The 27,173-nt window shown below is 47.0% G+C and overlaps 1 protein-coding gene across 3 annotated transcripts; it reads left to right on the top strand.

Moving 5' to 3' along the window:
- Positions 1-847: 847 nt before the first annotated feature.
- Positions 848-26,481, top strand: LOC111065169 (transcription factor SPT20 homolog). Of its 3 annotated transcripts, XM_022353179.2 has the most exons (13): positions 848-1,230; positions 1,276-1,962; positions 5,370-5,738; positions 13,224-13,407; positions 14,688-14,870; positions 14,945-16,258; positions 16,330-16,801; positions 16,887-17,216; positions 23,347-23,908; positions 24,443-24,836; positions 24,939-25,187; positions 25,262-25,470; positions 25,593-26,481. In XM_022353179.2, exons 1-13 carry the CDS (start codon positions 1,049-1,051, stop codon positions 26,017-26,019), a joined length of 5,562 nt encoding a protein of 1,853 aa, XP_022208871.2. In that variant the 5' UTR covers positions 848-1,048; the 3' UTR covers positions 26,020-26,481. The 3 variants fall into 3 exon arrangements, with proteins under 3 accessions (XP_022208871.2, XP_041451545.1, XP_022208870.2); XM_041595611.1 differs by lacking the exons at positions 848-1,230; positions 1,276-1,962; positions 5,370-5,738 and adding exons at positions 8,369-8,422; positions 12,161-12,673; XM_022353178.2 differs by lacking the exons at positions 848-1,230; positions 1,276-1,962; positions 5,370-5,738; ... (4 more) ...; positions 16,887-17,216; positions 23,347-23,908 and adding an exon at positions 24,331-24,362.
- Positions 26,482-27,173: the final 692 nt, after the last annotated feature.

Here is a 27,173-nt window from a genome sequence, read left to right on the forward strand (position 1 = left end):
AACTTGTACTCGCAGTAGTGTTTATGGTAGGATTGGATTCATATGTACCCACATGTATCTGTATCGTGCATTATACATACAAACTTTGTCGTTGTTGGCCAATTGGCTCGGACAATGGCAATGGCCCGTTGCTGTCAATTAGCTGAGAATAGAACTCGACTCGCAGTTGAAATTTGTTGAATGCCCTGCAGCAGCAGCAACAGCAGCAACAATATTACGAGTACGAGTACATTTATTAGCAACAAATTTTTGATCGGCCCCGTGGAGTGTTGTTCTGCTTGTTGTTGGCGCGTGCGCAGCCAAGTGAAACATTTGAAGCGATGACTGGGGGGCAGTCGCAGTCGCAGCCGCCGTCAGCCCCACTAGCAGCAGAAGCAGCAGAAGCAGCCAACAGCAGCAGAAGCCAACAGCAACAGGAGGGTTGTTGGAGTTGACATGGCAGTGAGCGTGAAAAGTAAATAAATATGAGTATAATACAATGAAATGGGGGTTGCTCATTCGTCTCTTCAGGCTCCCCTGCCCTCCCTCCCCCCTTCCGACTCTTCAATGTTGAGCAAACATCGGCAACGCCACCAACAAAATAATACAAAACATACAAAAATATGAAAACAAAACAAAACAAAACAAAAACTCTTAATCATACTCTAACGCTGGCGCAGGCAGCGCTGGCAGCGACGCCAGCTGCGCAGTTGGCGTAACTTTTGCATAGGAGTTTTTTTTGTTTCAGATTCGGAATCGGAGTCAGAGTCGAAGTTTTACTTTTGGCCAAACAACATTTGCGTCGACGTCGTCACGGAAGGCAGACGCGACAAACGCGACAAACGCAACATCGAACGGAAACCGGAAAACGAAACGAAAGAAAAATAAAACAGAAACAGAAACAAAAAGAATTAAAAGCCATCAGCGGATTGCGACAAAACAAGAGAAAAAGAGCAGAGAACGCTAACGAGAACGCCAAGCGGGAATTGGGAATTGGGGAACTGGGAACTGCGAGCCGCGAACCGGGAACGGAACGGAACGGTACGGGTACGGGGACGGAGACGGTACCATGTCCAGTAGTTCGCCGGTGATCGTGTGGAACGGTGCTCAGTACACGGCCAGCAGCAAAGAGCTAGAGCAGCTGCGTCGCGACTACGGCCTGGATGCACGCATGCTGGAGGCGACTCTCGTGCCGCGCTACAAACGCCACAAGCCGGAGGCCAGTGCCCGCAACGAGCACGTCAAACTACAGCCAGGAACAGGAACGGGAACAGGAACGGGAACAGGAAAGCCCAGTCCCATCTCCAGCTCCGACTGGATCCTGCGCCAGGATAAGGATAAGACCGTCAGCCAAGTAAACTTTCATCCCTGGCCGGGCACCCACTTCGATCTGGTGCCGTGGCGACGCACCCGCTCCGCCTTGGACCTCACCTCGGTGGCCGACTACAACCACAGCCTGTTGGTGGATGCCAAGTCGCTGCGCGGCCTAGAGAAGCTCGAATTGCGTCAGCAACGGCGCCGCCTGCAGCGTGCCCAATCCACCCAGCAAGGCCTGAGACGGCTCGTCCGGGTGCGCCTCATCTTCTCCATCGAGCTGCGCCACAAGCGGATGGAGGTGCTACGGAAGAGCTCGCTGCCCGTGCGGGTGTTCGAGCAGCGGTTCGCTCTCAGTGAGAACGAAAGCGCCGCCTACGAGAGGGTGCTGCTGGATGCCAACGCTGGCGTGGAGCAGCATGTGGGCTACTTCAGCAGAAGGCAGCCGGCACAGGATGAGCAGCTAGTTGTCGATTTTGCCAGCGAAACGGAGGCGGAAGCTGAGGAAAAAGCCGAGCCCCAGGAGGCTCTGTATGCAACGATAGCCAGTCCAGGAGCCAAGAGAGCAGCTTCCAGTGCCAGTGCCACTGTTCCTGTTGCTGCCACTGTTACTCCTTCATCGGGTCAGGTGCCATGCGTCAAGTGTCGCGACATTGCCATCAAATTAAGGTAAACCCCGCAGACAGCCAGTGAAATCTCCGCCAATCTTCTCTTTAGACAGAAATTCGAACGGTAAACGAGAACAGAAAAAAAAGAAACAAATAACTTCAAAAATAACTTTACTCCAAATTCCAATTAACTACAGTGAAGTGTGACTAAAGAAAACCCAAAAAACAAATCAACTAAAAATTTTAAAACTTTTTTTTTGTTGTTTCAATGTGATTTGAGTGTCATCTTATTTAATTATGTGTACATAAACACAGCTGTACATACATATGTATATTGTTTATGCTTGGAGCATGAGGCAGCGTTCTCTCTAGGGATTATTCCCATTTGAATATTTTATTTATCATATTAATAATTATTTTTGCTCCCATTCTGCTGCCTACGAGTAGCTTTCCCAGTACATTCACCCAATATTAAATCACGAATTGATTATCATCTTCCGTTGCCAGTTACGAGTATGGGAGAATATATATGCATATGTGTGTAGCTTTCCCTCCTTGTCCCCTACCCATCGATGATAATAACAGGCTTCTTTGCTTAATAGTTTTTAGTCTAGTCTGCTGAAAATCATTTTGTTGCCTACACCGAATATCCATGGCCAAATTCTTTTTTTTCTTTTTCGTTTGACATCTGGAAAAGTTTTGCTAGTTTGGTACACATAATTTCCCCGGTCTAAGAAGTCTTTTAAGAATCATTCTGAAGTGAGAAAACTTTACACATATCTGCTAACTATTATGTTCTTCGCTTGGAACTATTTCACATTACAAATAAACTCTCCCACCACATTCTGTTTTTGCTTTGGCAACGTACTTGGAAGATCTTCAGCTGATGCAACTACATATTCCATTCCACTTGACATGCATGTGCTAAACATCATAAAAGAAAAGAGCAGACCTTTCTCTGACCCTCTCTGTCAGCTAGCTGTGCATACTCGTACTCGTACTCGTACTTGGATTAGACCATGCTGTCAGCATCCGAAATTTGACCCCTTAGCGCCTCTTATCTGTGGGACTCGTAACAAATCTTAATGTTGGAGCAAGTTAAATCAACATTTCCCTAACCCTGTTCACCAATTTGGTTGACCAACTGCCCCGCAATACTCTTGCCAAATAGTTTATTTCCCTTTTTTTTCACTCACTTTTTCTGTGGTGTTTGTGTGTTTATGGCCGGTGTTTGTTGGTTTGTGCGGCTTGTGGCACCTGCCGCCCTGCTTAGTTGACACCTGCTACCGGCCCGTTTTCATTTTACTGCGGCTACTACTGCTGCTGCTGCTGCTGTTGCTGTTGATGCAATAAACTGGAAGAAAGTGTCGTCTTCTCGGCTTTCTGTTTCTTTATCATTCGCCAAACTGGGAAAGCACAACACTCACACACAAAGCAGACCAAAAGCAACAGCGGAAAAGCATTTTTCTTAAATTGGCGTTGGGTATATACGAATTGCTATACCATACGAGTAGGAACTGTATTTAATACAAATACTTTTTGTTTCTTCAAAATATTCCTACAAATTATTGGCCCAATATCTTTTTACATAATCCAAAAAAAGTGCAGCAACTTCCTTCATGACTCCACTGAGTCCTATTTATTTGTGTTATGAATATTGCTACATTATTTTATTTAATTTAGTTAATATTAAAATTTATTAAATTAAAATCACGCAGGGTAAAGGGTATCTCATGCTTCGCAACCGCAGTGCATTATCGCTGCTAGCAATTAATTTGTTTTCGTGTGTGTGGGTTTGCTTTTTCTCTTTGAACAGGGGGCAGGTCTAAGGCAGGCAGTTTTGTTAGTTTTATCATTGCGAGTATCATTATGATTGGTGGCTCTGCAGCGGAAACAGCAGGGGAGCGCAGAGGAGACAAACGATCAACGATCAAGTGAGTCAGCAATGCCAAAGCATCGGCACAGTCGCATAAACACGAGTAGTGGAGGCAGTAGACTTGACCTGGTTTAGTGATTTGGAAAAGGGCACCCAGTGAAGTCAGCCAATGCAGTCGAAGGAGCCAGAGGGCCGGAGAGCCGGAGACCCAGACAGATGCAATCAACCTTAATTGTCGGTACTTCCTTTAATAATTAAGAGAAGCATCTAATAATTTTTTGTTGGTTTTCTGAGGGGGTGCAATTGTTTTGAACACTATTTATAAATAGTTTGACTGTTTCTGTCTGTTTGCTTTGTTCAAAAATTGTTAAATTAAATGCAGTGTGCCATAGCTTATTATTCCATTATTTTAACGATTCATTTCCACTTTGTTCAATCAAAATGTATTCCAAATCTAAAGCTCGAATGTTCATTTTATTCAAAAACGTTCATTATACACATTTCATGTTCATTGTCCTGCTTGTTTGCCCTGAAAATTGCCTTCTCTTAATGCAAATCTATTTGCATTGTGGCCAATAAGTTCGACCTTCAGGCTTTTTTAATTTTTCATCTCAACTTGATGAATACAAAAGCCGTAGCAGAAGGCGAATACTACGATTAGATAGCTTCCAGTAACCAAAAAATATAATTTGATATATAAATTACAATTTCTTGAAGCATTTTTATTATCTTGGTGAAAAACTAACAACAAGTTCGTGTCTCAAGTCTTTTGTTTTTCCAGCAGCGAAGTTGACTGCAATTTATTTTCACGCGCATGCCCAAAAGTAGGCAACGATTTCATTTAAAGCGGAGACTTTTCTTTTATTTTCATGGAAACACTCTGAAGTAGAGGAGTACATGGACCGTGTTTTCGTGACATGAAATGAGACCATGTGTTCGTGTTGAAAAATTTAATTTTGTCCATGGGCGTGCGGGTTCGCTCAGAGCAAAATCGGCACGAAAAAACACGATGAACAATTTATTCTCGCATGATAGAAAAGTTAAGAATTTCCGTCCTTACCAATCCTAAAGTACCCCCACTTAAGGGTGTAAAGTTTCGTATCTACACCTATGTATATACATTGTATACACCTATACAAAATGTTCAAATATAAAGTAAGAAACAACCTAGTAGTATATAATTATTTAAAGTTTTTGGGAAATGTTTTAAAATGTTCAGTAATATTTTTTCTTTTTTGACTGTCCATAGATGAAATTTCTTTAGATCTTCAGAGTTGTATTGGGCAGTAGGTATTTTTTTATAGTTTTGATATATCTGTAAAGCCTAACAGGGACTTCAACATGCAGAGGAAAGAGTATGAAATGAAAACTATACTTTTGAGTATTGAAATAAAATTATCTAAAAAATAAAAAACGTTCATTATTAGTTTATTGATCTATATTACCTAAATATTATACTATATTATATATTATATTTTATTTATACTATTAGTTTATATTTAGTTTGTGTTCGAATAATATTCATAAAAACCATCAACAAAAAGCCCTTCTTGATATGCTTATCCAAATGTTCTTTTCACTTTTTTACCCAGAACCATAAACGACTATGCTCTAAGCTCGAATCTTCACTTGAAGCACAGCAACAGCAACATAATCAACGCCAACCACAACAGCCACAAGCTGAACAATCTGCAACACAGCAACAACAACAAAGTCATCGGCAGCTGCAACAGCAACAGCAGCAACCTGAACAGAATGATGCACGCCCATCAGCTGGATTCGTATCTGGGTGGTGGACCCCTCCAGATGATGAACATGAGCAACATCGGCCAACTGCACCATCCGGGGAATGTTTCGGCGAACGAAAGGCCCAACGGAGGGGCGCTGGCCCTGCACTATGCCGCCGCGCGTGGCTGCCTCGATTGTGTGCAACTGCTGGTGGCAGCATCTGTAGATATTTGGTAAGTTAAATAGAAGCCAAAAGCTGCTGACGGACGTACTTCCCCGTCACAAAATGTAGCATAGTGTGAAAGCTTTTCTGTCGTTCTTTATTTATTTATACAATATTGTACAGTGTATCCAATATCAGATGCTAAATGCAGGGGGAACTCGGTCGACTGTCTACGATCGACAATTGACGATCGATTGTCGCAGTCCCATTTGTATTTTATTATTTCCTTGATTTGTTCGATGTTCCAATTGGCTGGAGTTTTCTTGCGTTTAAACAATTACCACAATGCGAGATTTCCACTTCATTTATATTGTACAGTAAATTGGAGAGAGAAAATGTGCGACAGATAAATAAGATCTCAGAATGGGTCACTGCAAATGTTTTATAATTAATTTAAACAGACTTTTACTAGACGTTTTCTATAATATAATTTAAATATTTTCCTATATTTAATTTCATTGATAAACAATTCCAAAGAAAGACCCATTCAATACCCAATAAACCTGTTTAAGTCTAAGCTCTTGTGAGCTGGACCCGTCTCAAATCTCTCTGCAATGATCTGATTATCGTCAGAGTTTAGCTTTTGAGTTGAGAAATTATTAAGTATCCTCCCCCCATCGAAGATTTTTAGATCTGAAAACAGTCAATTAAATGCGCTAATTAAAACTTATTAGCTCATGCAACAATGAACAAAGAATGAAGTTGAGCTGGGGAAGGAGAGAGGCAGAACCAGAAGGTGCTCTGTGATCCACCAAGTGGGCCAACGATTCCCGCCCGTCCACTGGCTGCTGGCTACTGGCTACTGGCTACTGGATTCACCCAAATTCCTATCGACCCAAAGAAGCACACGTCCACCACACAGCGGAAAAGATTCATTTAATTGTTCCAGCTTCGAATGGGAGCCAAGTGGCAAAGCAAGGCAAGGCAAGGCAAGGCAAGCCAGCGAAGCTAGCGAGTTGCAGCTTCCAGCCGGCTTCAAAGCCAAGTTTGGTTCTATCTTGTGCTATTTTCAATTGGAGTCAAACTGGATGTCAGGGGCAGGGGAACGGGGATCTGTGGCACCAGCAGCAGCAGCACCACCACAAAAGCACCGTTGCAACAAGTTTCTTTCATTCGAATCGAAGTGGAGCAACCTCAGACCAGTCAAGGAATCAGAATCAATGCCAAAGCCTGATCTCCACTCCACTCTGCACCTCTCCCATTTCTCTACCATTTCTCTCCTGTTCTCTTGCATCTTCCATTTTCCATCTCCTCCTTCTCCTTCTCCTGGATCTACCTTGGATCTGATCTGGTCAGTTGCAAGCTGCAAGCTGCAACTTGCAATTCATATTTATAACGTGCCGCGGCAGATCAATTGACATGACAACTGACACAGCGACACAGCGACACAGAAAGCAACAAAAGCTAACTGCGGGCTGCTCGATCAGTTCTCTCGCCTGTGGCAATCCGTTTACTACCCTCCCAATGTCCAATGGGTTTCTCGTGAAGAGAAGAAACTAAATTCGCTTTAGAGACTTTCTTCCCACAATAACTTCTGAGGCAAACCTCGCCTCAGAACTATTCGATAATGTTGTATGCAAAGACGAGACCATTCAACCTGGTGGAGAGCCGCTGCTTGCTCCAGGGATTCCAGCTAAGAACGAGGGCTGATCGATGAGTTGCAACTTGAGTGATGTATTTTGATGCCAGATGCACAGCTTTTTGGCTCTGCTAAATAATTGAAGAGGAACGTAGACTGATCCCCTCAGTTTTGTGTTCGGAGTCGGAGTAAATCTTAGGCCAGCCTTCGCCGTAGATCGTTTGATAATAATGCGTGGAGCGGCGGCGCGATGAGCGCTTCTTGTGGCACAAAGCTGGTTTGCCTCCCCACCCGCTCGGGGTGGCTGGTGGCTGGTGGCTGGTGGCTGATGGCTGCCCCAGCTGAGCTTGGGTTGAGCTGGTTGGGGCAGCCGTTGGAAGCGGCGACAGTGGCTGTGGCTGTGGCAGTGCCAGTGCCAGCGTTGGCCACTCGATGTTGGCGCTGGCTATTCGCGTTTGGCCAGTCGAAGCGAACGGTGCTTTCGTTTCATTTCGTTCCGTTCCGTCTTGACTCTGCTCTGCTGCACCGCACCGCCACCGCACCGCCAGCGTCTTCGTTTGTTCGTTCGTGGGTTCGTTCGTTGTGGTGTTGCTGTTACCGTTTACCCACATCGCAGCGATCGCAAAAACCGTTACAAGCAGTAGCAGTGGCAGCAACATGCGGCCATAGAATGAATTTGAATTTTGATTTCAATGTGGGATCTGGTACGGTTTCGTCTCGCTTCGGACTCTGATGCTCGATGCAGCAGCAGCAGCAGCAGCAGCTCGGGCCTAAAAGCTGCGGACACGCCTACGCCTCCGCCAGCAACAGCGCCTTTGCCACCCAGCAGCCTCAGCCTCAGCCCCAGCCCCAGAGAGCTTGCAACGCGCTGGTCAGCCAGAAGAAGCCGACAAAATTTCGCGCTTCAAAGTATTTCGAATGCAGTTAACGAATCGGAACGCGAATTAATTAACAGTTTCAGTGTACCAAAGAACTGCAACACACAACAGCAACAGCAACAAAAGAAACAGCAACACCAGCAACATCGGCAACATCGGCAACACTCATCAAACAGCAACAACATTAAGCTTAATGCTGAAGCCAGCCCGAGATCCAGTAACCGCAACCATGAAAAGGTAGCCTCGGCCGCATCTTTCAGCCATTCAGTTACAAATAATCAATTGGCCAAGGCAGCGAGGAGGATTGCCAGCCTACCAGCCAGCCAGCCAGCCAGTCAGACCCGAAAGACTGACCCAAGAACCAAAAACCGATTCGGATATCTCCCTACTTCAAAAATAATAATAATAATAATAATATTGTGATCGTATTTTGTTCTGTGTTCTGTGTTGTGTGTGTGTGGTGTGTGTTTGTGTGTGACCAAAAAAAGTTTTACCAATTCCGATCAATGAAAATATTCTGTGAGTGCTTTGTGCTTGTGGAAGAAAACTGAAAAGATTGCGGGGAATGGAAACTGCAAGGAAATCTACAAAAATACAACATACAAAACATAATAATAATAATTTATGTTGAAACTGTAACTGCCAGTAACTTAAATGGACAGTAAATTTTACTAATGGACTTTTTGTGGCATTCCGAATGAAGGATTGAACCTCGGAGATACCTCTGGCTCGTATTTGAACAGTAGCCAAGGCTTTGAGAATTCTTTGGTCTAAAGTGAAGTCTAGAGCAGAAACACTTGATAGAAGGAATAAAAATATTGATTAGTGTGATGTAGAGATGATAATTAATAGGCAGGAACAGGAATGGTTGCATAGAAAGATTACCCAAATGGATACACAGAGTTCTAGAGACCTTAATCTAGTCTAGATAGAATTTGCATATCGAGAAATGTACCACCCCCTTCGGTGCGTGTATTTTGCATAAGAACGATAGATAGATAGATAGATAGATAAATATATAACAATTTAACATAGGCATTGACACATAAATAAAAAAAATGATAGACAGCTGGGTAGATAACAAAGAACCTCGATAAATATTTATTTAAATTTCTATAGTTGAGACCGACTCCATTGGGAGAAAGATTCATCGAAAGGTGAGAGAAGAAACGTATGCAGAGATGGTTGGAAATATATTTAGTTAGATAGATTGAAATAAATTCATAAAGGAAGCTTGAAATTGATGATAGAAAACCCGTAAAATTCATACAAATTATACAAATCCAAATGACACCTCCAGAGATATGGTATCTAGCCAACGAATGGTTAACTGGCTGACTGAATGGCACACAAAATGTGCGCCCCACAAACGGAGCAGCAATTGTCCAAAGAATCTGCTGGAGAATGTTGCCACTTGAGTGCCACAAATGGTGGAGCATGAAGGTGGTGTCGCTTCCCACAAATGCCTGAAAATCATTTAAAATTTTCTAATAATCGATTTGTAAGACAATCGTCTTTGTATTTGTCTCATTCGCGCTCTCTGTCCAGCTCTGTCTGCCTGTCTGACTGTCTGACTGTCTGTATCTGTATCTCATAGTGGTCCATTTGTGTCATCCGAGTTGCTTTCATTCTGCATTCTCTCAGTGATCGGCGATTGGCAGCGGCGATCGTCAATCACCAGCCTCACTTGTGCACGCAAATGTTCAATTAAATCCAACATTGGGGCTGCCGCTGTCTCATCATAAACGGGTACACAATATGTGTACATACGAGTACATACATACATATAACTGTCAACTGGCACAGCTAACGAGGTTCGTGTGAGGCCTCTCCTCTTCATCCATCCTCCTGCTTTCGTCTGCAGCTCAATTATGCCGCCTTTCATTTGTCGGGGCTTCAATTTGGTGTTTTCTATATGGCAAGACACATTAAATAAATTAAAAAATAATTATTAAATTGCAATTAGAAACAATAACAAAAAAAGCACAGAGCAAAGCAGAGCAGAGCAGAGCAGATATGAGAAGATATCAGCAAATTGGGAATACAATACTTATATATATACATATATACATACATATATAAATATATTTCTTACTGTATTTTCACCTATTTGAAAGAAGCGACAGCAGAAGACAAAAACCAAACAGAAGCTGAAACAGGGGACGGGTGACGGGGGAGAGGGTGGCGGGTGGCGGGTGGCGGGTGTTGGATAAAGATGAAAAATCAACTTTAATTGGTTTACAATTCATTTCTAAAGCGAGAAAAGCTGGAAAATGTAACAAGTCGTCCGAAGTCGGACGAAGAAAGCCACTTGAAGCGCCTTCTGCCACTTCTTGCACGCTCTCTCTCCCTCTGCCACTCTGCCGCTCTGCCGCTCAGTCTGTGGATCTCCCTCCCGGTCCCGGGTATTCCGTGTGTGTGTGCAATACCCATGAAGTCGTGAGCCAGTTGACTAAGTGAACAGTACAGATACGAGTACGTATATCTGCACATTACCCATCATCGTCGCCACCGCCTCCGCTCCAGCCAGCATCATTGGCAAGGGGCGAAAGCACAGTGGTACAATGTCCATGGAAGCAAGGGAGCAGCACTCAAAACAGAAATAAAAACTAAAACTCTAAACAGACATTTAGCCACAAAAAATAGATACATGCCACAGGTATGGAAAAAGGGATATACAAAATAGGAAAGGGTTTAAAAATTAAAGCAAAAATATCCCCAAGTATTAAGTTGCAACTATGCGATAGGCGGATAAAAAAGTAGAATTTGAATGAACGAATATAACTAAAAGTAGTGCAGTATTCTTTGAAATCTGTTTAAAATGGACTTTAATTTATGCTTTGTTTAAGTCCCAGTCCGATTTAAGCAGCTTCCACTCTCTTGCCCCACTGTGTGGCATGTGGAAAGCAGAGCTGTGCTCGCGTTGCCAGCTAAATGGTAACAGCAGCAGCAGCAGAAGCAGCAGCAGACGCCACATGGCCCGCGGCATCCACTGGGAGTCAGGCGTAACACAGAGAAACGTCTGGTGCACCGCCCTCTCATCCCTCCTTCAGCTAGTGCAGTTTTTGTTGTTGTTCGTTTTTGTTCGCTCTTAAGCGTTAATTTCACCAAAATAAAAAAAATGCCAGATCAGTGGTGGGTGGGAGGAGAGGCAGAAGCAGTAGCAGTAGCAGAGGGAGAAATAATGTAATGTACTAGAAGTTTGTCGAGCAGATCGAGCAGCGAGGGTTTAATCTCAGAGCAGCCGCATCGGAAGCCAGACAACGGATCCGGAGCCGGGCCGCAACAGACTTTCGGTTTCAGCCGACAGCCGACAGCCGAATGAGACCCCGTGATAAGCCATAAACCCAAAGTGTTCCGTATGAACCGGGACACTGGTAGTACGAGTAGTACGTAGCCCAGACAACAGCAAAAAAAAACTCGATATGCAAATCCACGCAACCGAAAAGAAAACCGAGAAAAAAAAACACATCAAGCGGCGGTTTAAATATTCAAAGTGATTTTTCCTAAACCAGTTTCACATCTATGTATATTATTTTTGTTGTTGTTGTTTTGTGTTCGTTCAGTGTTCAGTGCTTAACGGTATTGGGAAAATCAGAGTGAATTTAAAAACGGAAAAACCAGAAGACGAAGAAGAAGAAGCCTCCCAGACACACAAACCACAAAAACGAAAGTGCGAAACGAATATTAAACGTTGAGTGTTGACTGAGTAGGTAAGCCAAGGCCCGTCCTGCGATCAGGAGACTCCTGCTAAAGCACCAAGCACTCCACTTCAATCAACCAACCAATCAATCAATCAATCAAGCAAGCAATCAATCCAAACACCAACACACACACACACGAGTACTCACCCAACCCCTTGGCACTGCAACTGCAACTGAAACTTCAACTGAAAATTGATCTTGAACCCCAACCTAACGTGCCCAACCACTTCCACCCTCCTTGCAATCCCATCCTTATCCCACTCCCCTCTAGCTACTTCTCCACCATCAGCGTTAAGAAGGGCCTGCTGGGCCGCATGACCACAAGTCTGACCTCCTACCGCCGCAGCAAACAGAAGAGCAAATCGAACAATGACATCCACACGATCATCGCCACGGAGGTAACGGCCGCCATACTCAGCAGCAGCAGCCACAGCAGCCACAGCAGCAACTCGGAGATCGAGCAGGCAGGCCCCGCGGAGCTAGGTGGCCAGGATCAGGAGAGGGACAGTCACAGCCACAGCCACAGCCACAGCCATAGCCATAGCCGCGGACAGGAGAAGCCCAACACCAGCGAACTGCACGACCTAAGTGAGCTCATGATGGAGGCGCACAAGCATCAGCATCCACACCAGCATCAGCAGAGGAAGGCCGCTGTGGAGGCTGTCAGGGATCGTTTGGATGTTGAGGATGAGCCCGACTCCAATGATGATGACGACGATGAGGCCACGCCCATGCTGAGTGGTGTGGGGCGGAAGGAGCAGAACAATCGCCGGAGTGTTGTGAGGTTCGAAGGGGGTTTACTTAACATTTTTTGGCCCGGACTTTGGCCCGGTTTGAGTTTATTTTCCCACATAAAAACAGCGCCACATTCCATTCGATCATGGCTTGGCTTGTGTTCGATCGATTAATGCGTGGACAGTGAGCCACAAAAAGAGCACAAAGAGCAAGCAAATTAACAGCTAGGCTAGAGGAGGGTCCGTCGAACCCAGCCAGATCCACCGATCTACCGATGAACCATCGGTTCAAGCTCGAGCTCAATCAGTCCATTTCTTTGTGATAATGTTACCCGCAGTGATATCAATGGGATTGCTGTATTTTTTGTAGACTGAATGCAGTGTGAATGCCATGTGAATGCCATGTGAATGGCTCTGGCGACAGCCATGTGAATGCTTTGGGAGGCTTAGGCTATTTTTGCTAGGCTCAAATCTTTTTTGATCATTAAACACTTGATTTCCTCCTCTCTTAAGCAACGCCATTCTAATTGGATGCCAATTTATATGAACGTCTCTTTTTTTTGTTTCTCTTTTTGGCACGCTTTTCCTTGCCGATTGCAGCGCCAATACGCAAATGGACAATGATGTCACGCCCGTCTATTTGGCAGCACAGGAGGGCCACTTGGAGGTGCTCAAGTTTCTGGTGCTTGAGGCCGGCGGCTCGCTTTATGTTCGTGCACGCGACGGCATGGCACCGATCCATGCCGCTTCACAAATGGGCTGCTTGGATTGCCTCAAATGGATGGTAAGCTGATGCTGATGGTGGCCAAGTGGCTCTGTGCAACACAACACACAAATTTTGGCTGCCATATAGTTATACATAGTTGGGAAACTGTAGCAGTAGCAGTAGCAGCAGCACCCAATGGGGGTCAATTGGAACACTTGAGTTGGCTCGAATTGCCTCCAACTCGTTTTGCATGCTCTGTGCTTTTGGGTCCTGTTTTGGGTTAACGGGGTTCTTGACCAGTTTGTCGCCTGGTCTGGCCTATTCAATTTATCAATTGGGGAATGTGTCCGACAAGAGAGTCAGAGCAGACCAAGAAGCGGAGAGAGAGAGAGCGGCAGAGCGGCAGAGTGGCGAGTGGCGCATGCAAAGCAAAACTTAACCTGACAATGGACCATTGCATTGTATCCGCTCTCTCCCCCTCTGCCTCTCCGCCTCCCTCTCTCTCTCGCCAAGAACCAGAATGCATTTTTCAAGATCATCGGTAGAGTCTTCTGGCTGGCAGTGGAAAATCACCTTTCTAAATTGAACTAAATAGTTTTCATTTGCCGCAAGACGGCGCTGACGGCGGGGTGGAAAACCACTTTCCACAAACAGCCAAAAGGCAGACTCGCCAAAACGGACAGTACAGTGACACAGTGAGTGAGACGCTGAGTGGACAGTGAGAGATACCCAGCCGAGTAGCTGCCAACAGACAAGCAGACACTCTGCACAAACAAGCAAAGTTCGGATCAAACAGGACAATGGTACAGTGAGGTGAGACACTGAGTGGACGGAAGGCTGAACGGTCAGTCCGCCACTTGACAGACATTACACTGCGAGACACACCGTAAGTACGAGCGAGTGGGAAAGTATTCGCCATAAAAGATCGCTGAGCGTAGTGAAGGTCGCGAGACAGATGGCTGGTCCATCGGGCTTGAATGGGACTCAAGCTTAAAGGTCGCAGCTTTGTGTGTTTATGTGGCATATATCGGAATCACCGAACATACGTTGAGCCAATAAACAGTCATACAGTTTGCTTCAGAGACTACACAATTAACAGGATTTAGCATGAGGAATTTCAATTGTATTTCAATTTTTATTCGATGCTGGGCAGCTGAGCTGGTCCCCGAATCCAACAATAAAATACACCGCCATAGAACAGTTTTTTGGTGCCACAGGGGACAGCTTGGCTATTGGTTATAGCCTTTGGCTGTGCGAGTATGAATATTGAGGAGACTGCAGACTGATGTGCTGCCTAGGACGAGGCAGTAGAGGATAGCCCTCAATAATCCGAACCCTCTTCTGTTAACCCTCCACAGGTACAGGACCAAGGAGTCGATCCCAATCTGCGCGATGGCGATGGTGCCACGCCCCTGCATTTTGCCGCCTCGCGGGGTCATCTGTCGGTGGTGCGTTGGCTGCTCAATCACGGAGCCAAGTTGTCGCTGGACAAGTATGGCAAGTCCCCCATCAACGATGCGGCCGAGAACCAGCAGGTTGAGGTGAGTACCCGAACTTGGCTTGAACTTGCAACTTGCCACCTGCCACAAGCTAACTCTCTGCCGCCCCCCTGCAGTGCCTGAATGTGCTGGTCCAGCACGGGACATCTGTGGACTACAACAGCAAGAACAGCGTGCAGCGACATAAAACACAGCAGCAGCAGCAACAACAACAGCAACACCACCATCAACAGCAGCAACAACAGCAGCAGCAGCAACAGCAGCAACATCTGAGCAGCAGCTGCAACTCAAACTCAAACTCCTCGAAGCAGACGAGCCGCAGCAACACCATCAAGTCCAAGTCATCGTCCACACTGAGCTCCGATGTGGAGCCCTTCTACCTGCATCCCCCAGCAGTGACTGGAGGCGCAGGCGGATCGGCCATGGGCTTGGGCCTGGGCATGGGCATGGGCATTGGGATGGGAATCTCGCGCAAGAACAGCGATGCCTTGTACTCGCAGCAGTCGCGAAGCTCCTCGGAGAAGCTGTACAACGGCAGCTCCTCCATGGGCGGCAATGGTGGCGGCGGGGGAAGCAGCTCAACGGGCGGTGGCGGGGCGCTGCTGCCCAACGATGGGCTCTATGTGAACCCCATGAGGAACGGCGGCATGTACGCCACGCCCTCGCCCAACGGCAGCATCTCGGGCGAGTCGTTCTTCCTGCACGACCCCCAGGACATCATCTACAACCGGGTGAGGGATCTGTTCGTGGACTCGGACTGCAGCAGCGTGAAGCAGCACAAGAACCATCACAGTCACAGCCATCACAGCCACCATCATCAGCAGCAGCAGCAGCTGCAGCATCAGCAGCATCAGCAGATAATGCAGTCAAAGGCTGGCAATGCAATGACCATCCAGGCGGATGTCCACTCCAGCTCCAGCGGCGCTGGCAGCGGCTCCGACGAGTCCGTCTCCATCTCGTCCAGCTTCAATTCGCCCAAGAGCAGCAGCCACCACCATCAGCAGATGCGCAGCCAGAGCTTCAACCGGCATGGCAGCAGCAGCAACATCAGCAACGGCAACAGCAACGGCAACGGCAACAGCAACAGCAGCGGCGCCAAGAACAGCAACTACAAACAGCACAAGAGCATGGCCAGCAATGGCAATCAGAATGGAGGCGGGGATCACGATTACGAGGACATCTATCTGGTGCGTGAGGAGTCGCGCAAGCAGCACCAGCATCAGCAGCAACACCAGATACAGCTGCAGCAGCAGCAACAGCAGCAGCATCAGCTGCAGCAGCAGCAGCAGCAACAACAGCAGCATCAGCTGCAGCAGCAACACAAATACAATGTGGGACGATCTCGATCCCGGGACAGCGGCTCCCATTCCCGCTCGGCCAGCGCCAGCTCCACACGCAGCACGGACATTGTCCTGCAGTACAGCAATCATGTGCGTACACATACCAAGAAAATCCCACAAAAAAAGCCCAGCAACTGATGTTCCATTTTATTTCTTTGCAGCATTTGAACAACAAGCGCAACAACAGCAACTCCAGCAGCAGCAACAACAACAGCAGCAACAGCAACTCTAGCAACAACAACAACAACAACAACAGTCTGCTCAATCGCAACAAATCGCATTCAATAATCGGCCTGCACAGCAGCAAATACGATTCCTCGCTGAAGGACAACTACAGCTCAAAGAACGTAAACCTCAAGAACCAGCTGCTGAATGGCGGCATCAAGAGCGACACCTACGAGAGCGTCTGTCCGCCGGAGGATGTGGCCGAACGCACCAAGCAGACCCACAAGAACTCGATGATTCGCAACAATCTGGTGGACGCCTCGATGCCACAGATGCTCGGCAGCAGCAGCCCCAATATTGCCCAGAATGGCACTGGCAGCAACCATCAGCACAGCAGCAACAACAATCTGGGCAGCAGGAACCTGAAGCGGGTATCTTCGGCTCCACCCATGCAGAATGTGGCCTTGGGTTAGTTGACACACAGACAGATCTGTCTGCCTGCCATCACAAATAGGATTTTGCTCAACATTCCCCTTTATTATCCTTTCTCCAGTGAATGGACCACCACCACCGCCACTGCCACCACCGCTGCGTGCTCCAGCGCAGCAGCAGCGCAACAACTTGAGTGCCGAACAAGCGAGCAACAACAGCAGCAGCAGCAGCAGCAACAGCAGCAGCAACATCTACAAGAAGAATGTGTTTGGAGCAAACCCAGTGTCCAGCACTGGCAGTGGTACAGTGCCAGCTGCTGCTCCCATTGTCGGTGCTGCTGCCAACGATGCCGTTGACTCCGACTCTGGCCTGGAGGTGATCGAGGAGCCGAGTCTGCGGCCATCCGAGCTGGTGCGAGGCAATCACAATCGGACCATGTCCACCATATCAGGTGAGCGCCAGTCATAGTTAATAAATCGAATGGGTAGCAGGCGAAAATTCCAACTATTTCCCACTGGAAACCCATCCGACGTTCTGGCTCGAAACATTTTTATAGCCGTACTCGAAGAGTTAAGGGTTATATTAGATTTGTGGTGAAAGTAAAAGCAATACCCACCAAGGACGAAAATCTGTGGCATGAAGACATGAAATCTGGAATCTGGTTCAGATCGGTTCATTATTATAGCCAGAATGAAGTAATTTTCAGTTGCTTACCCCAGCCCCTCCAGCGCAGCAACGCTACTCATTCTCTGCCTTGCCTCGTACAGCGGAGAACGAGCCAGAACGGCGTGTTGGTGTGAGAAATTAAGTAGATGACAGATGTAGCGACAGAGTACGGGTATAAAAGTAGAGTCGCGGCGACAGAAGCGACTCACAACGTTCCTTCTCGTCTCCGGTTGATATCATCAGAGTGGCCAAGAACCAAACGGCAGCCAGTTGCTTGCTATTCTCTGTGTATGTTTACCCCAATTTATTGTATCATGTTGCTCATGAACTAGAATTCAACTATCGAATTGGGTTCCCTCGATTCGAACTATATATCTCTTTGGCAGCATTGGAAAATTTCAAAATTTTGTAAGCGCCATGTCCATGAATACATCCGAGTCCAGCGATGATGTGGACCTAATCGATCTGGGGACAGACAGTTCATCGACGCTGGACAACGAAAAGCTGCGGCCAAAGCCAAAGCCAAGCCCCGATTCATGGATGTTCAGCATGGATCAACTTATGGCGGAGCTGAGCAATAAAACGTCCACCAAGGACAAGTACATTGTCTATAGTGTTGGCAATCCCACGCTCTTCCTCAAGTCCCTGGATCCGCAGCAGCTGAGCGACACGGAGGCGCAGCTGCTCGAAAAGCACTTGACGGACGTCAAGATGATCCCACCCCATATGCCGATGTGCCCGGATCCACATATCGTTGTCCAGGGCATGAAACGCGATAATGTCAAGCAGAGGGCCAGCCGGGCCACTCACAGCCGTGGCAAGCCTGCCAAGGGCGTGTTCAAGGGCAGATACAGGGCCGCATGTGGCGAGGTCAGGATCTATCCAAAGCACGATGACGTTCGCAAAAAGGCTGTGCCGAACATGGATCCCGACTCCATTCCCAGTACCAGCCGAGGCCTGGCTCCGACTCCACGTCCCTCCACACCCAATGGAACGAACCCGAAACCCGACACTGTGCTCAATCGGAAGGGGTACACCAAGCGGCAGGCCTCCAAGGCCAGCACCAGCATCGGCACCAGCAAAGGGCAGGACTCGAACAACAAAGGGCAGGCCTCCAAGGACGTGAGCGGGCTGGCACGTGACGTCAATCAGGCCCTCTGGAATTATCCGCAGCCATGCGGCAGCAGCTCGAAGCACATTCCAGAGTACAATTTCGATCGCAAGGAACCCGGCAAGGACTTCCACAAGAAACAAGAAAAGAAGACCGACGCTCCTCATTAGTCGAATAAACTGAGCTTCGAATTTCCACATCTTTCTCTGTCATTTCCGAGGTCTTTTACCTCAGCCAGCAGACAACAAACAACACACAACAAACAACAGTCAACAGACAGACAGACAGACAAGAGTCGTCGGTGGGGTCTGGCTTGGACATCAGCATCGGAGTCCAGTGGCTTGTGACTGTCTGCATTGATTGATCAATTAGGGGAAATTTGCCAGTCATGTGGGTCGATTGAACTGGAAAATGCCCTGCAGTCTGCAAACAAGTTAGCCAGCAACGAGAACCAGCTTAAGCCGGGTGTTGTGTGCTGTGGACAGGCAATGTCTTGGAGGTGTCCATGGGCGATTGATGTCTCTGTTCAAATGTCTCAACGAAAGTGTTTGCTGTGGATATTGATTAATGTTGCCAGCTGCATGACTTGTGGGCAAAGTTAGCTGAGTTTATAGATAGCTAATGCTACGATTATCCCAGGATTAGTTAGATAAAATACGACTAGTGAGAGAGCTTACACTTGAGGCTTAAGCTGCTCATACTATGGTGATGCGATGACTGAATACGTTTATCGCAGCTTGATTTTGGGCTTCCAGTTCTTCCAGGCCTGGCTCGGATGATACCCCACAGACAATGCTTCATGCCGCATTAGGCGTCTGCCAACCAGTTGCCAGTTATGGCCCCCGGGGCCATATTTGCTGCCTCATTATCACACAATAAATATCGAGCTTTGGCTTAATTGCCGCAATATTAACCAAAAGCAAACTGCGTAACTCAAGCTGAAAATAAGACAGCAGACAGCAGACAGGCGGTGACAGCCACAGTAGCAATGTGATGGATAGCTGCTGCTATGTTTGACATGTGTTTGGCTCGATTTTCCATTTGTTAATTGCCTATTATGCCCCAGAAGCAGGAGAAGGAGCTGGGGGAGAGCTGTGGAAATGCTTTTGGCTGGATATAATTGAGGCGACGTTCACACGATAATGCGGCAAAGATCCGTGGAAAATGTTTCGCCAAAACAAAGAAGTGGAAGTGAACAAATGGGAAAAGTGGAAATGGCTGGCTGCCATTGAAAACAATCCAAGCCACTTGACTGCCAGTGCCGTAAAGGCGAGGGGGCAGCAGCTACGGGCGTTTTTTGTCGATCGCTATTGAAGCTTTTGCCCATGGCCGACCCCTAGCCCGACCCCGACCCCCAGATCCCGATGCCGATAGCAAATTGAGGGAAACCAGAAAAGCGTTGGGCATGCCAGCAGACAGTCAGACACTGGACATGGGAGAGTGAGTCCCTGGGATCCAATGAGGAAGCTATTTGCCATTTAAGTCGCGAGCTCTGAAGCCCCAGAGCCGAGACCCGAGAGCCGAGACCCGAGACCTGAGACCCGAGACCCGAGACCCGAGACCTGTATCATGTCCCACACATTTCCCCATAATTGGCCCCGACGATGGTTCACTCACCACCCGCAATGCCTCGTCATGGCCTGGGCGGTGATGGTTCGGGCTCTGCGCAAAACTTTTACCAATGAAAGTGAACGTGTTTGCCGCAAAGAGACAGACGATCGTTGCAGTTGCAGTTGGAGTTGGAGTTGGTGGCAACCTCCACATCGTCGTTGTCGCTGTCGTTGTCGTCGCTGTGGCTGTGTCTTTTCGGAGCTTTTCCGATCCACTGTCTTGGGTGAATAACTTTGTCGATCGCTTGAACTTGCATCAGGCTGCCAGCGACGTTTGCCCAGACAACATCGTCGAGTCTTCCCCCAAGCCCAAATCCTTCGTCGAGTCTTTAATTTCCAGCAAAGTGTGTGTATCGGTGATCTCGTTCTCCTTTTTATTCAGTGTCTCAATCAACTGTTGAGAATGTGATTATCAATCGTTCTGTGATTTATACATTTCTGTGCATCCGCGAAGCAACCTGATCCTGGACCCCTTCCCAATATGAACATGCTGGGCTCGGTGAAGATCCACAAGAACTCGCGCCGGAATTACTTCACCCTGAGCTTTCAACGTTTCGATATCTTTAGGTGTAAGTGCAAAGCATAGCAACAAAGGAATCAAATAAAAGGAAGTCAGGGAAGGAAGTTTGCATAAGTTTGATTCAAGTGTCTCGTTCGTTTTTTTCTATTGCTATCAGGCGGGGATTATGTGCCTTTAGAGCGGCGCACAACATGTGAATGTGTGCGTGCCGACCACTGCTTTAAAGGAATAATTTTTGTACGCATATTAATGCATTCTTTTGTCGCCTATTAATGTACTTTTTTTTAGATCCAGCGGGTCTTTTATTTATTGCAATTTACTCAGCACAATTTGAACTTTTAAATAGTTCTCTTTAATGGGGTTTCCATGACCATTTCTGTCACTTTAAATTTAAGTTTATTAGCTGCATTATCCAATACCCTTTTCTTTTGCTAACAGTTCTCCGCTTTGGACTCTTCTTCGACAGACTAAAATCCGTTTTTGCTTCAATTAAATATTTCAAATATTTGAGGGCATCGCCAGCATTGTCCAGCAGGCATTGCACTCATAAAGCAAACAAAAAAAAACAAACAACCAAATCAAACTGCAATTCCAATGTCGAAATTTCACCGTGAAATGGACCCGTTGCTGATGTACAGAGTTGCAGGACTCCTTTGTTGACAGGTACAAAGCGGTTTGCTTGTGCTCAAATTGATAGATAAAATGTTGAGACTTGTTGGACACATTCGCATTTTGTTTGCTCGTTTTTCATTTAGCCAAACAAAAAACAAAAACAACCAAAAAAAATGCAACCCGATTGCGATTGCGATGCAATGCAATGCATAAATTCAAAACCAAACTGGCTCGACTCGATTTTAAGTGGTTTGCCCATAGATGTATGTAGACAATGGCCGGTACAATGGCAGGGGTAGTGCCACCGGAGTGCAGCCATGACCGTCACCAGAGCCACATTCACGTAATGGCCATGAGGTCTCCACACGAAACGAGTTGTGTCCGTGAAAGTTGGAGCAAAGACGTTGGCGAGGACTCGCCGCACACTGATCGGGTTTAGTCGTAGCCTGCGGAGATTGTTTGCCCAATTAAGTTGCTTGTGGCATGGAAATTGAATCAGAAAACAGAAGAGCGGTTTCCATTGCCATGGAAATCGGTGCGCGGCTAACTTTACCTTTTTAATGGCAATACTCCCACGACAACTTGGCTGACAGCCAGCGGTGTAGGAAGTAATTCTGGCCAAACTATGACTGGCACTTCCGTGTGCCAGCATAAGGGAAGACAGTGTTGGGTGCCTCTAGGGTTATTTATGAGCCAACAAACAATTTGGAAAACTTGCCAAAGAATTATCTCTATGAAAACAAAAGCGGAAGTAGGAAGAGAAATTATTTCTTAGTCATTATTTGAAGTAAAAAATATTGCAATGGAAATGCATCACCTTATAGGCGGAAGACAGTTTACTTGGGCACCAATATAGCCGTAGACTTACCCACATCAATGTAGCTAAAGCTTATTGGACTCTTATCGTTAACCAAAGGGTACTTCAACACCACAGCACTATCTGTATTGCTATACAATTTATATATTATTATATTAGCCAGGCATAAGCGAGTCTGCAACACGTTTGGGGCTTATCATTTGTTTTCTTTATATGTTGGCAGCTGCAGAAGGTACCTTCGTCTTATCTTCGACTTTCGACAACTAAGACAACATATATACATATATTATATATTCCATGGTAACATCAGGCCTACTAGTGGGAGTGTATCTGAAGGGTAATCAGACATTTATCTGGCCAGACCAATCTCAAAGCGAATTAAAAACTTGCTGCCTAGAATTTCTTTTATGAATTTTACAGATTCATGTTTGTTCTCGAACAACATCTACAGACGTGAATGTAGATTATTTGTATTGCTATATAATATCACAATCATAAGAAGTTATTTATTTATTTTTATTTTTTTTAATTATTTATTTATTTGATTTTGATCCCAGTGCAACAGGATTTACTTAAGCAGAAGTCACAAATTTATCTTATGAGATACGAAATTAGTTTCTAATACGAATTACTGAACTATTTTTGTGCTCAAAGCTTAGTATAACTTGGTCAAAATCGAATGGCTAAAAAGAGTGTAAAATAGCAGCCTTTATGGCTACGAATGTGCCCAGGCTGTTGCCGTACCCGCTCTCAATGCTAGTCATACGACTTACGAGTTTTACACGAATACAAAATCGAAATTGAGATGCGTTCTACTTCCTTGCTTCCTTCCTTTCCGAGCTCAAACTGTGGGCTACTTTATGTGGTATAACTACTGGCACTGGGGCTGTGCTTAACATATTTAAATCGGGCTGAATGAAACGTATTTGTATGCAACTGGAGCTGCAAGCCCATTGGCGCTCTGTTCTTGTGGCGCTCTGTCTGGTGAAAGGCGCCGCAGAGTCGTCTCTGCATACGCAATGAACTATTGTTGTTGCAGTTGCAGCTGCAGCTGATGTTGAGTGGATGGTGTTGGCTGCTCAAGCGAGCATGACCAGAGCCAGAGCCAGAGCTAGAGCTAAGCTAGAGCCAGACCCAGACCGTGCCCGGTGGGTAGAGGAGGGAGGGCAGAGCCAGCCGCGATGACTGCTAACCCACAAAAGCGAGCGACGAACGAAACTCATAAATAAATTTGTTCAATTTCAGCGAACAAGAAAGCCAAGCTGCTCAATGGTAACACCAATCCGGCCAACAACGCAGCAGTCGCAGCCGCAGCAGCAGCAGCCGCCCAGCAGCCGAATGGAGAGGCCAACGGCGGAGGTGGAGGTGGAGGTGGAGGAGTTGTCTCCCAGTCGCGTAACCCGAACGGCAGCATCTACGGCTACGCCGATGCACCCAAGTCGCAGAGGGGCGGCAACTACCAGCAGACGACATCGCCCCACTATCCGCAGCAGTCGCAGCAGCCGAACCACCATCATCCCTATGCGCCCAGCATCTATGGCGGCTGCTCCTCGGCCGAGGATCACTACGAGCTCACCCAGCAGCATGCCCAGTACGCGGGCATTTACGGCGAGGCTGGGAGCGGAGCGCCCGGATCGGTTGGCGGCGGGCGCACCGGCGGACCCAATTTGGTCAACAAGCAGCTGGTGCTGCCGTTTGTGCCCCCCAGTTTTCCCAATAAATCACAAGACGGCGTCACGCACCTCATCAAGCCGTCCGAGTATCTGAAGAGCATCAGCGATAAGCGTTCGTGTCCATCCTCGGCCCGGTGAGTAGTCCCAGTCCCAGTCCCCCCTCGGGGCCACTGCCACCACTTTCAATTAGCAGATGGCAGCCGATTTAATTTGGCTGAACACATCTCGTGCAACGGCAAACATAATTAGTGCAGTGGCAGTGGCAGTGGCAGAGGCAGAGGTACAGTTGCCTCGCCTCAATTAGCCATGCCATCCAGCAGATGGCTAGGAAGATGGATGCAAAGATAGATGGATGGATGGATGGATGGATGGTTGGTTGCAGCTTGGCTGCAATTAGCAGCTCAAGAAAGAGAGAGAGAGAGAAGGAGAGCTGCAGCCAGCCACTTCCTCCGCCGCTCAAGAGTGCATGAAATTTTATGCGTGCCAATTGTGGATGTGGCATGCCGCTTGCCACGGCTGGCTGTGGCTGTGGCTGCAACTCAGTTGCAATCCGAAGATGATACTGCGCACACGCCAGGCCTGGCGCAGGTCCGAGCCCCACCGCAGTGAAAGTATCCGCCACTAATCCCGCTTCTTATTCCGTTCTCTTTCCCCGGTCTCCCGTGCAGCTCCACGGATACGGAGGACTACATGCAGATACAGATTGCCAACCAGCAACAGCAACAGCAGCAGCAGCAGCAGCAACAGCTGCATCCCCAGCAGCAGCACCCACAGCAGCTGCAACAACACCATCACCAGCATCCACATCATCCGCATCATGGGATGGGTATGGGGGAACAGCCGCCGCTGCCGCCGCCGCCTCCGCCCTTGCCACACAACATGCCGCCGCTGCCACCCATGATGATGCCACTGATGAATGGCGGCAATGACTCCACCATGGCCAGCAAGTCGCACAAGCCCAAGAAGCCACACGGAGCCACACCCAATAGTCAGGACACTGCCACACGGAAGCAGCACCAGCCGCTCTCGGCCATCTCCATCCAGGATCTGAACAGCGTACAGGTGGGTGCCAGCTCCCCTTCCACCCCTTCTACCCCTTCTGCCCAGAAAACGGGATTCGAATATTAATCCGACCCAATGGTGTCTTGCCCCTGCCACTTGCAGCTGCGACGCACGGACACGCAGAAGGTGCCCAAGCCCTACCAGATGCCAGCACGCAGTCTGAGCATGCAGTGCCTCACCTCCAGCACGGACACGTATCTGAAATCGGATCTGATTGCCGAGCTAAAGATCTCCAAGGACATACCGGGCATCAAGAAGATGAAGGTCGAGCAGCAGATGGCCAGCCGCATGGACTCCGAGCACTACGTGGAGATAACCAAGCAGTTCACTGCCAACAACTATGTGGATCAGGTGAGTTGGACTCAGTGCCCCCATCCCCCGACCTTGGACTAAGCGCGTTTTTTTGCTGCGTGGCGTGTGCAAAGATCTACTTGCAGATACCCGAAAAAGATCAGGCCGGCAATGCCATACCCGACTGGAAGCGTCAGATGATGGCCAAGAAGGCGGCCGAGCGGGCCAAGAAGGACTTTGAGGAGCGCATGGCCCAGGAGGCCGAGTCGCGGCGCCTCTCTCAGATACCCCAGTGGAAGCGCGACCTATTGGCGCGCCGCGAGGAGACCGAGAACAAGCTGAAGTAAGTTTGAGTTTGAGTTTGGGTGAGCGAGTGTGGTGAGGACGGCCGCGAGGCTGGACGGCTGGCAGGGCGGAGGGCAGGGCGGACTCTTCTCTGACCGCTGTGTATGTGGCATTTTCCAGAGCGGCCATCTACACGCCCAAGGTGGAGGAGAACAACCGCATTGCGGACACCTGGCGGCTGAAGAACCGCGCCATGTCCATAGACAACATCAACATCAATCTAGCCGGCATGGAGCAACACTATCAGCAGATCCAGTTCCAGCAGCTCCCACAACAGCAGCAGCAACAGCAGCAGCAACAGCAGCAGCATCCGCAGCAGCAGGGTGCCAATGGTGGCAACAAGGAGAACCACAGCCACAGCCCAGACTCCAATCCAGAGCCGGAGCAGGCTGCCGTCGCCGCCCTGGAGCAAGCCGTGGACCAGCTGCCCCTAGACCGGGAGGCCCACGAGCAGCAGCTGCAACAGCAGCAGCAGGAGGAGGAGGACAACATCATACCCTGGCGTGCCCAGCTGCGAAAGACCAACAGTCGCCTCAGCCTCATCTGATCTGATCTGAACTGATTTGATTTGATTCTCCCTCTGAGTCTTTTAAGTGGTGCATTTTGTTTGTTTTTTTTTTTTCCTAACTTAAAAAATGTGCAATCATGAAAAGAGAATGAAATGATAATTATACTACATATACATCATAATTATAATATTATACTAGCTTAAGATTAGGCGTTGTTTCCAAACTCCAAAATCCAAGGCAAGCTTAAACCCAAAAAAGTAACAAAAAAGAAAACATAAACGAAGCAAAAGAAAAGAAAGATCGAAAAGAAACCTAACTTGTACGATAATCATATATAATAATATTATTATTATTTACATTTTACTCTTAAATTACGATTATGATGTTTTTTCAGCAACCTATTGTTATTCCTATCTGACGTGTGCAGTGCCGAAAGCGAACCGACTTACTCGGATATGTAATTTATATTTAATAACATTTTTATCTGCATTGCATTGCATTACATTACATTTTTGGTGTTGTACTTTTATAATTAAAATTTGGAAATTTTTTTGAAACTATTTTTAAATATCATGCAAATGTATGCACATATGTACATACATACTATATACTATATGTATGTATGCAACCTTTTGATTTGACTCGGAATGAATTTAATATTTAATAGCATTAATTTAATTGCTTCGGTTAAGACTTTTTTTTTATTGTTATTTGTTTTTATACTCGGCTCAACAATTTTATTATTAATATCTAAACATACATACATACATGCACATGCATATACACAAATACATACATAAATATACAAACAAATGATTGAATCAATAAATAAATACATATACATACATACATATGAATAAAAGATCAAAAAGTGTTCTCTAGAATATATACTCAGGGGGAGGGGTGAGGGGAATGTACTTGCATCCTGTACTTAGATAATATGCATCGGACTTTCACCAGAAACCTGTGGAACATTTGGGGAGATTTTCCCCTGAACTGGATTATTTTCCCTTTATTTTCAGCAAAGCACCGAAACACAAACAATTACTTGCCATAAGTCTTTAATGTGTGTGGAGTAGCTCCCATAAATTTTAAATTTATTGGAATGTTTTGGAATGTCCTATTCTTGGATAATGCCGTTCAGATTAATTCGATTGGATAATTGGATTGGATTTATACTCTTAAATTGATG

Source organism: Drosophila obscura, unplaced genomic scaffold (genome assembly GCF_018151105.1).
Source record: "Drosophila obscura isolate BZ-5 IFL unplaced genomic scaffold, ASM1815110v1 contig_73, whole genome shotgun sequence".
NCBI classification, from domain to species: domain Eukaryota; kingdom Metazoa; phylum Arthropoda; class Insecta; order Diptera; family Drosophilidae; genus Drosophila; species Drosophila obscura.

Excerpts from the sequence above, each read along its gene's own strand:
- LOC111065169 (XM_022353179.2), top strand. The coding sequence starts at position 1,049 with ATGTCCAGTAGTTCGCCGGTGATCGTGTGGAACGGTGCTCAGTACACG. Across the intron at positions 1,963-5,369 it reads GACATTGCCATCAAATTAAG|AACCATAAACGACTATGCTC; the intron begins GTAAACCCCGCA and ends TTTTTTACCCAG. Across the intron at positions 17,217-23,346 it reads GACCATGTCCACCATATCAG|CGAACAAGAAAGCCAAGCTG; the intron begins GTGAGCGCCAGT and ends GTTCAATTTCAG.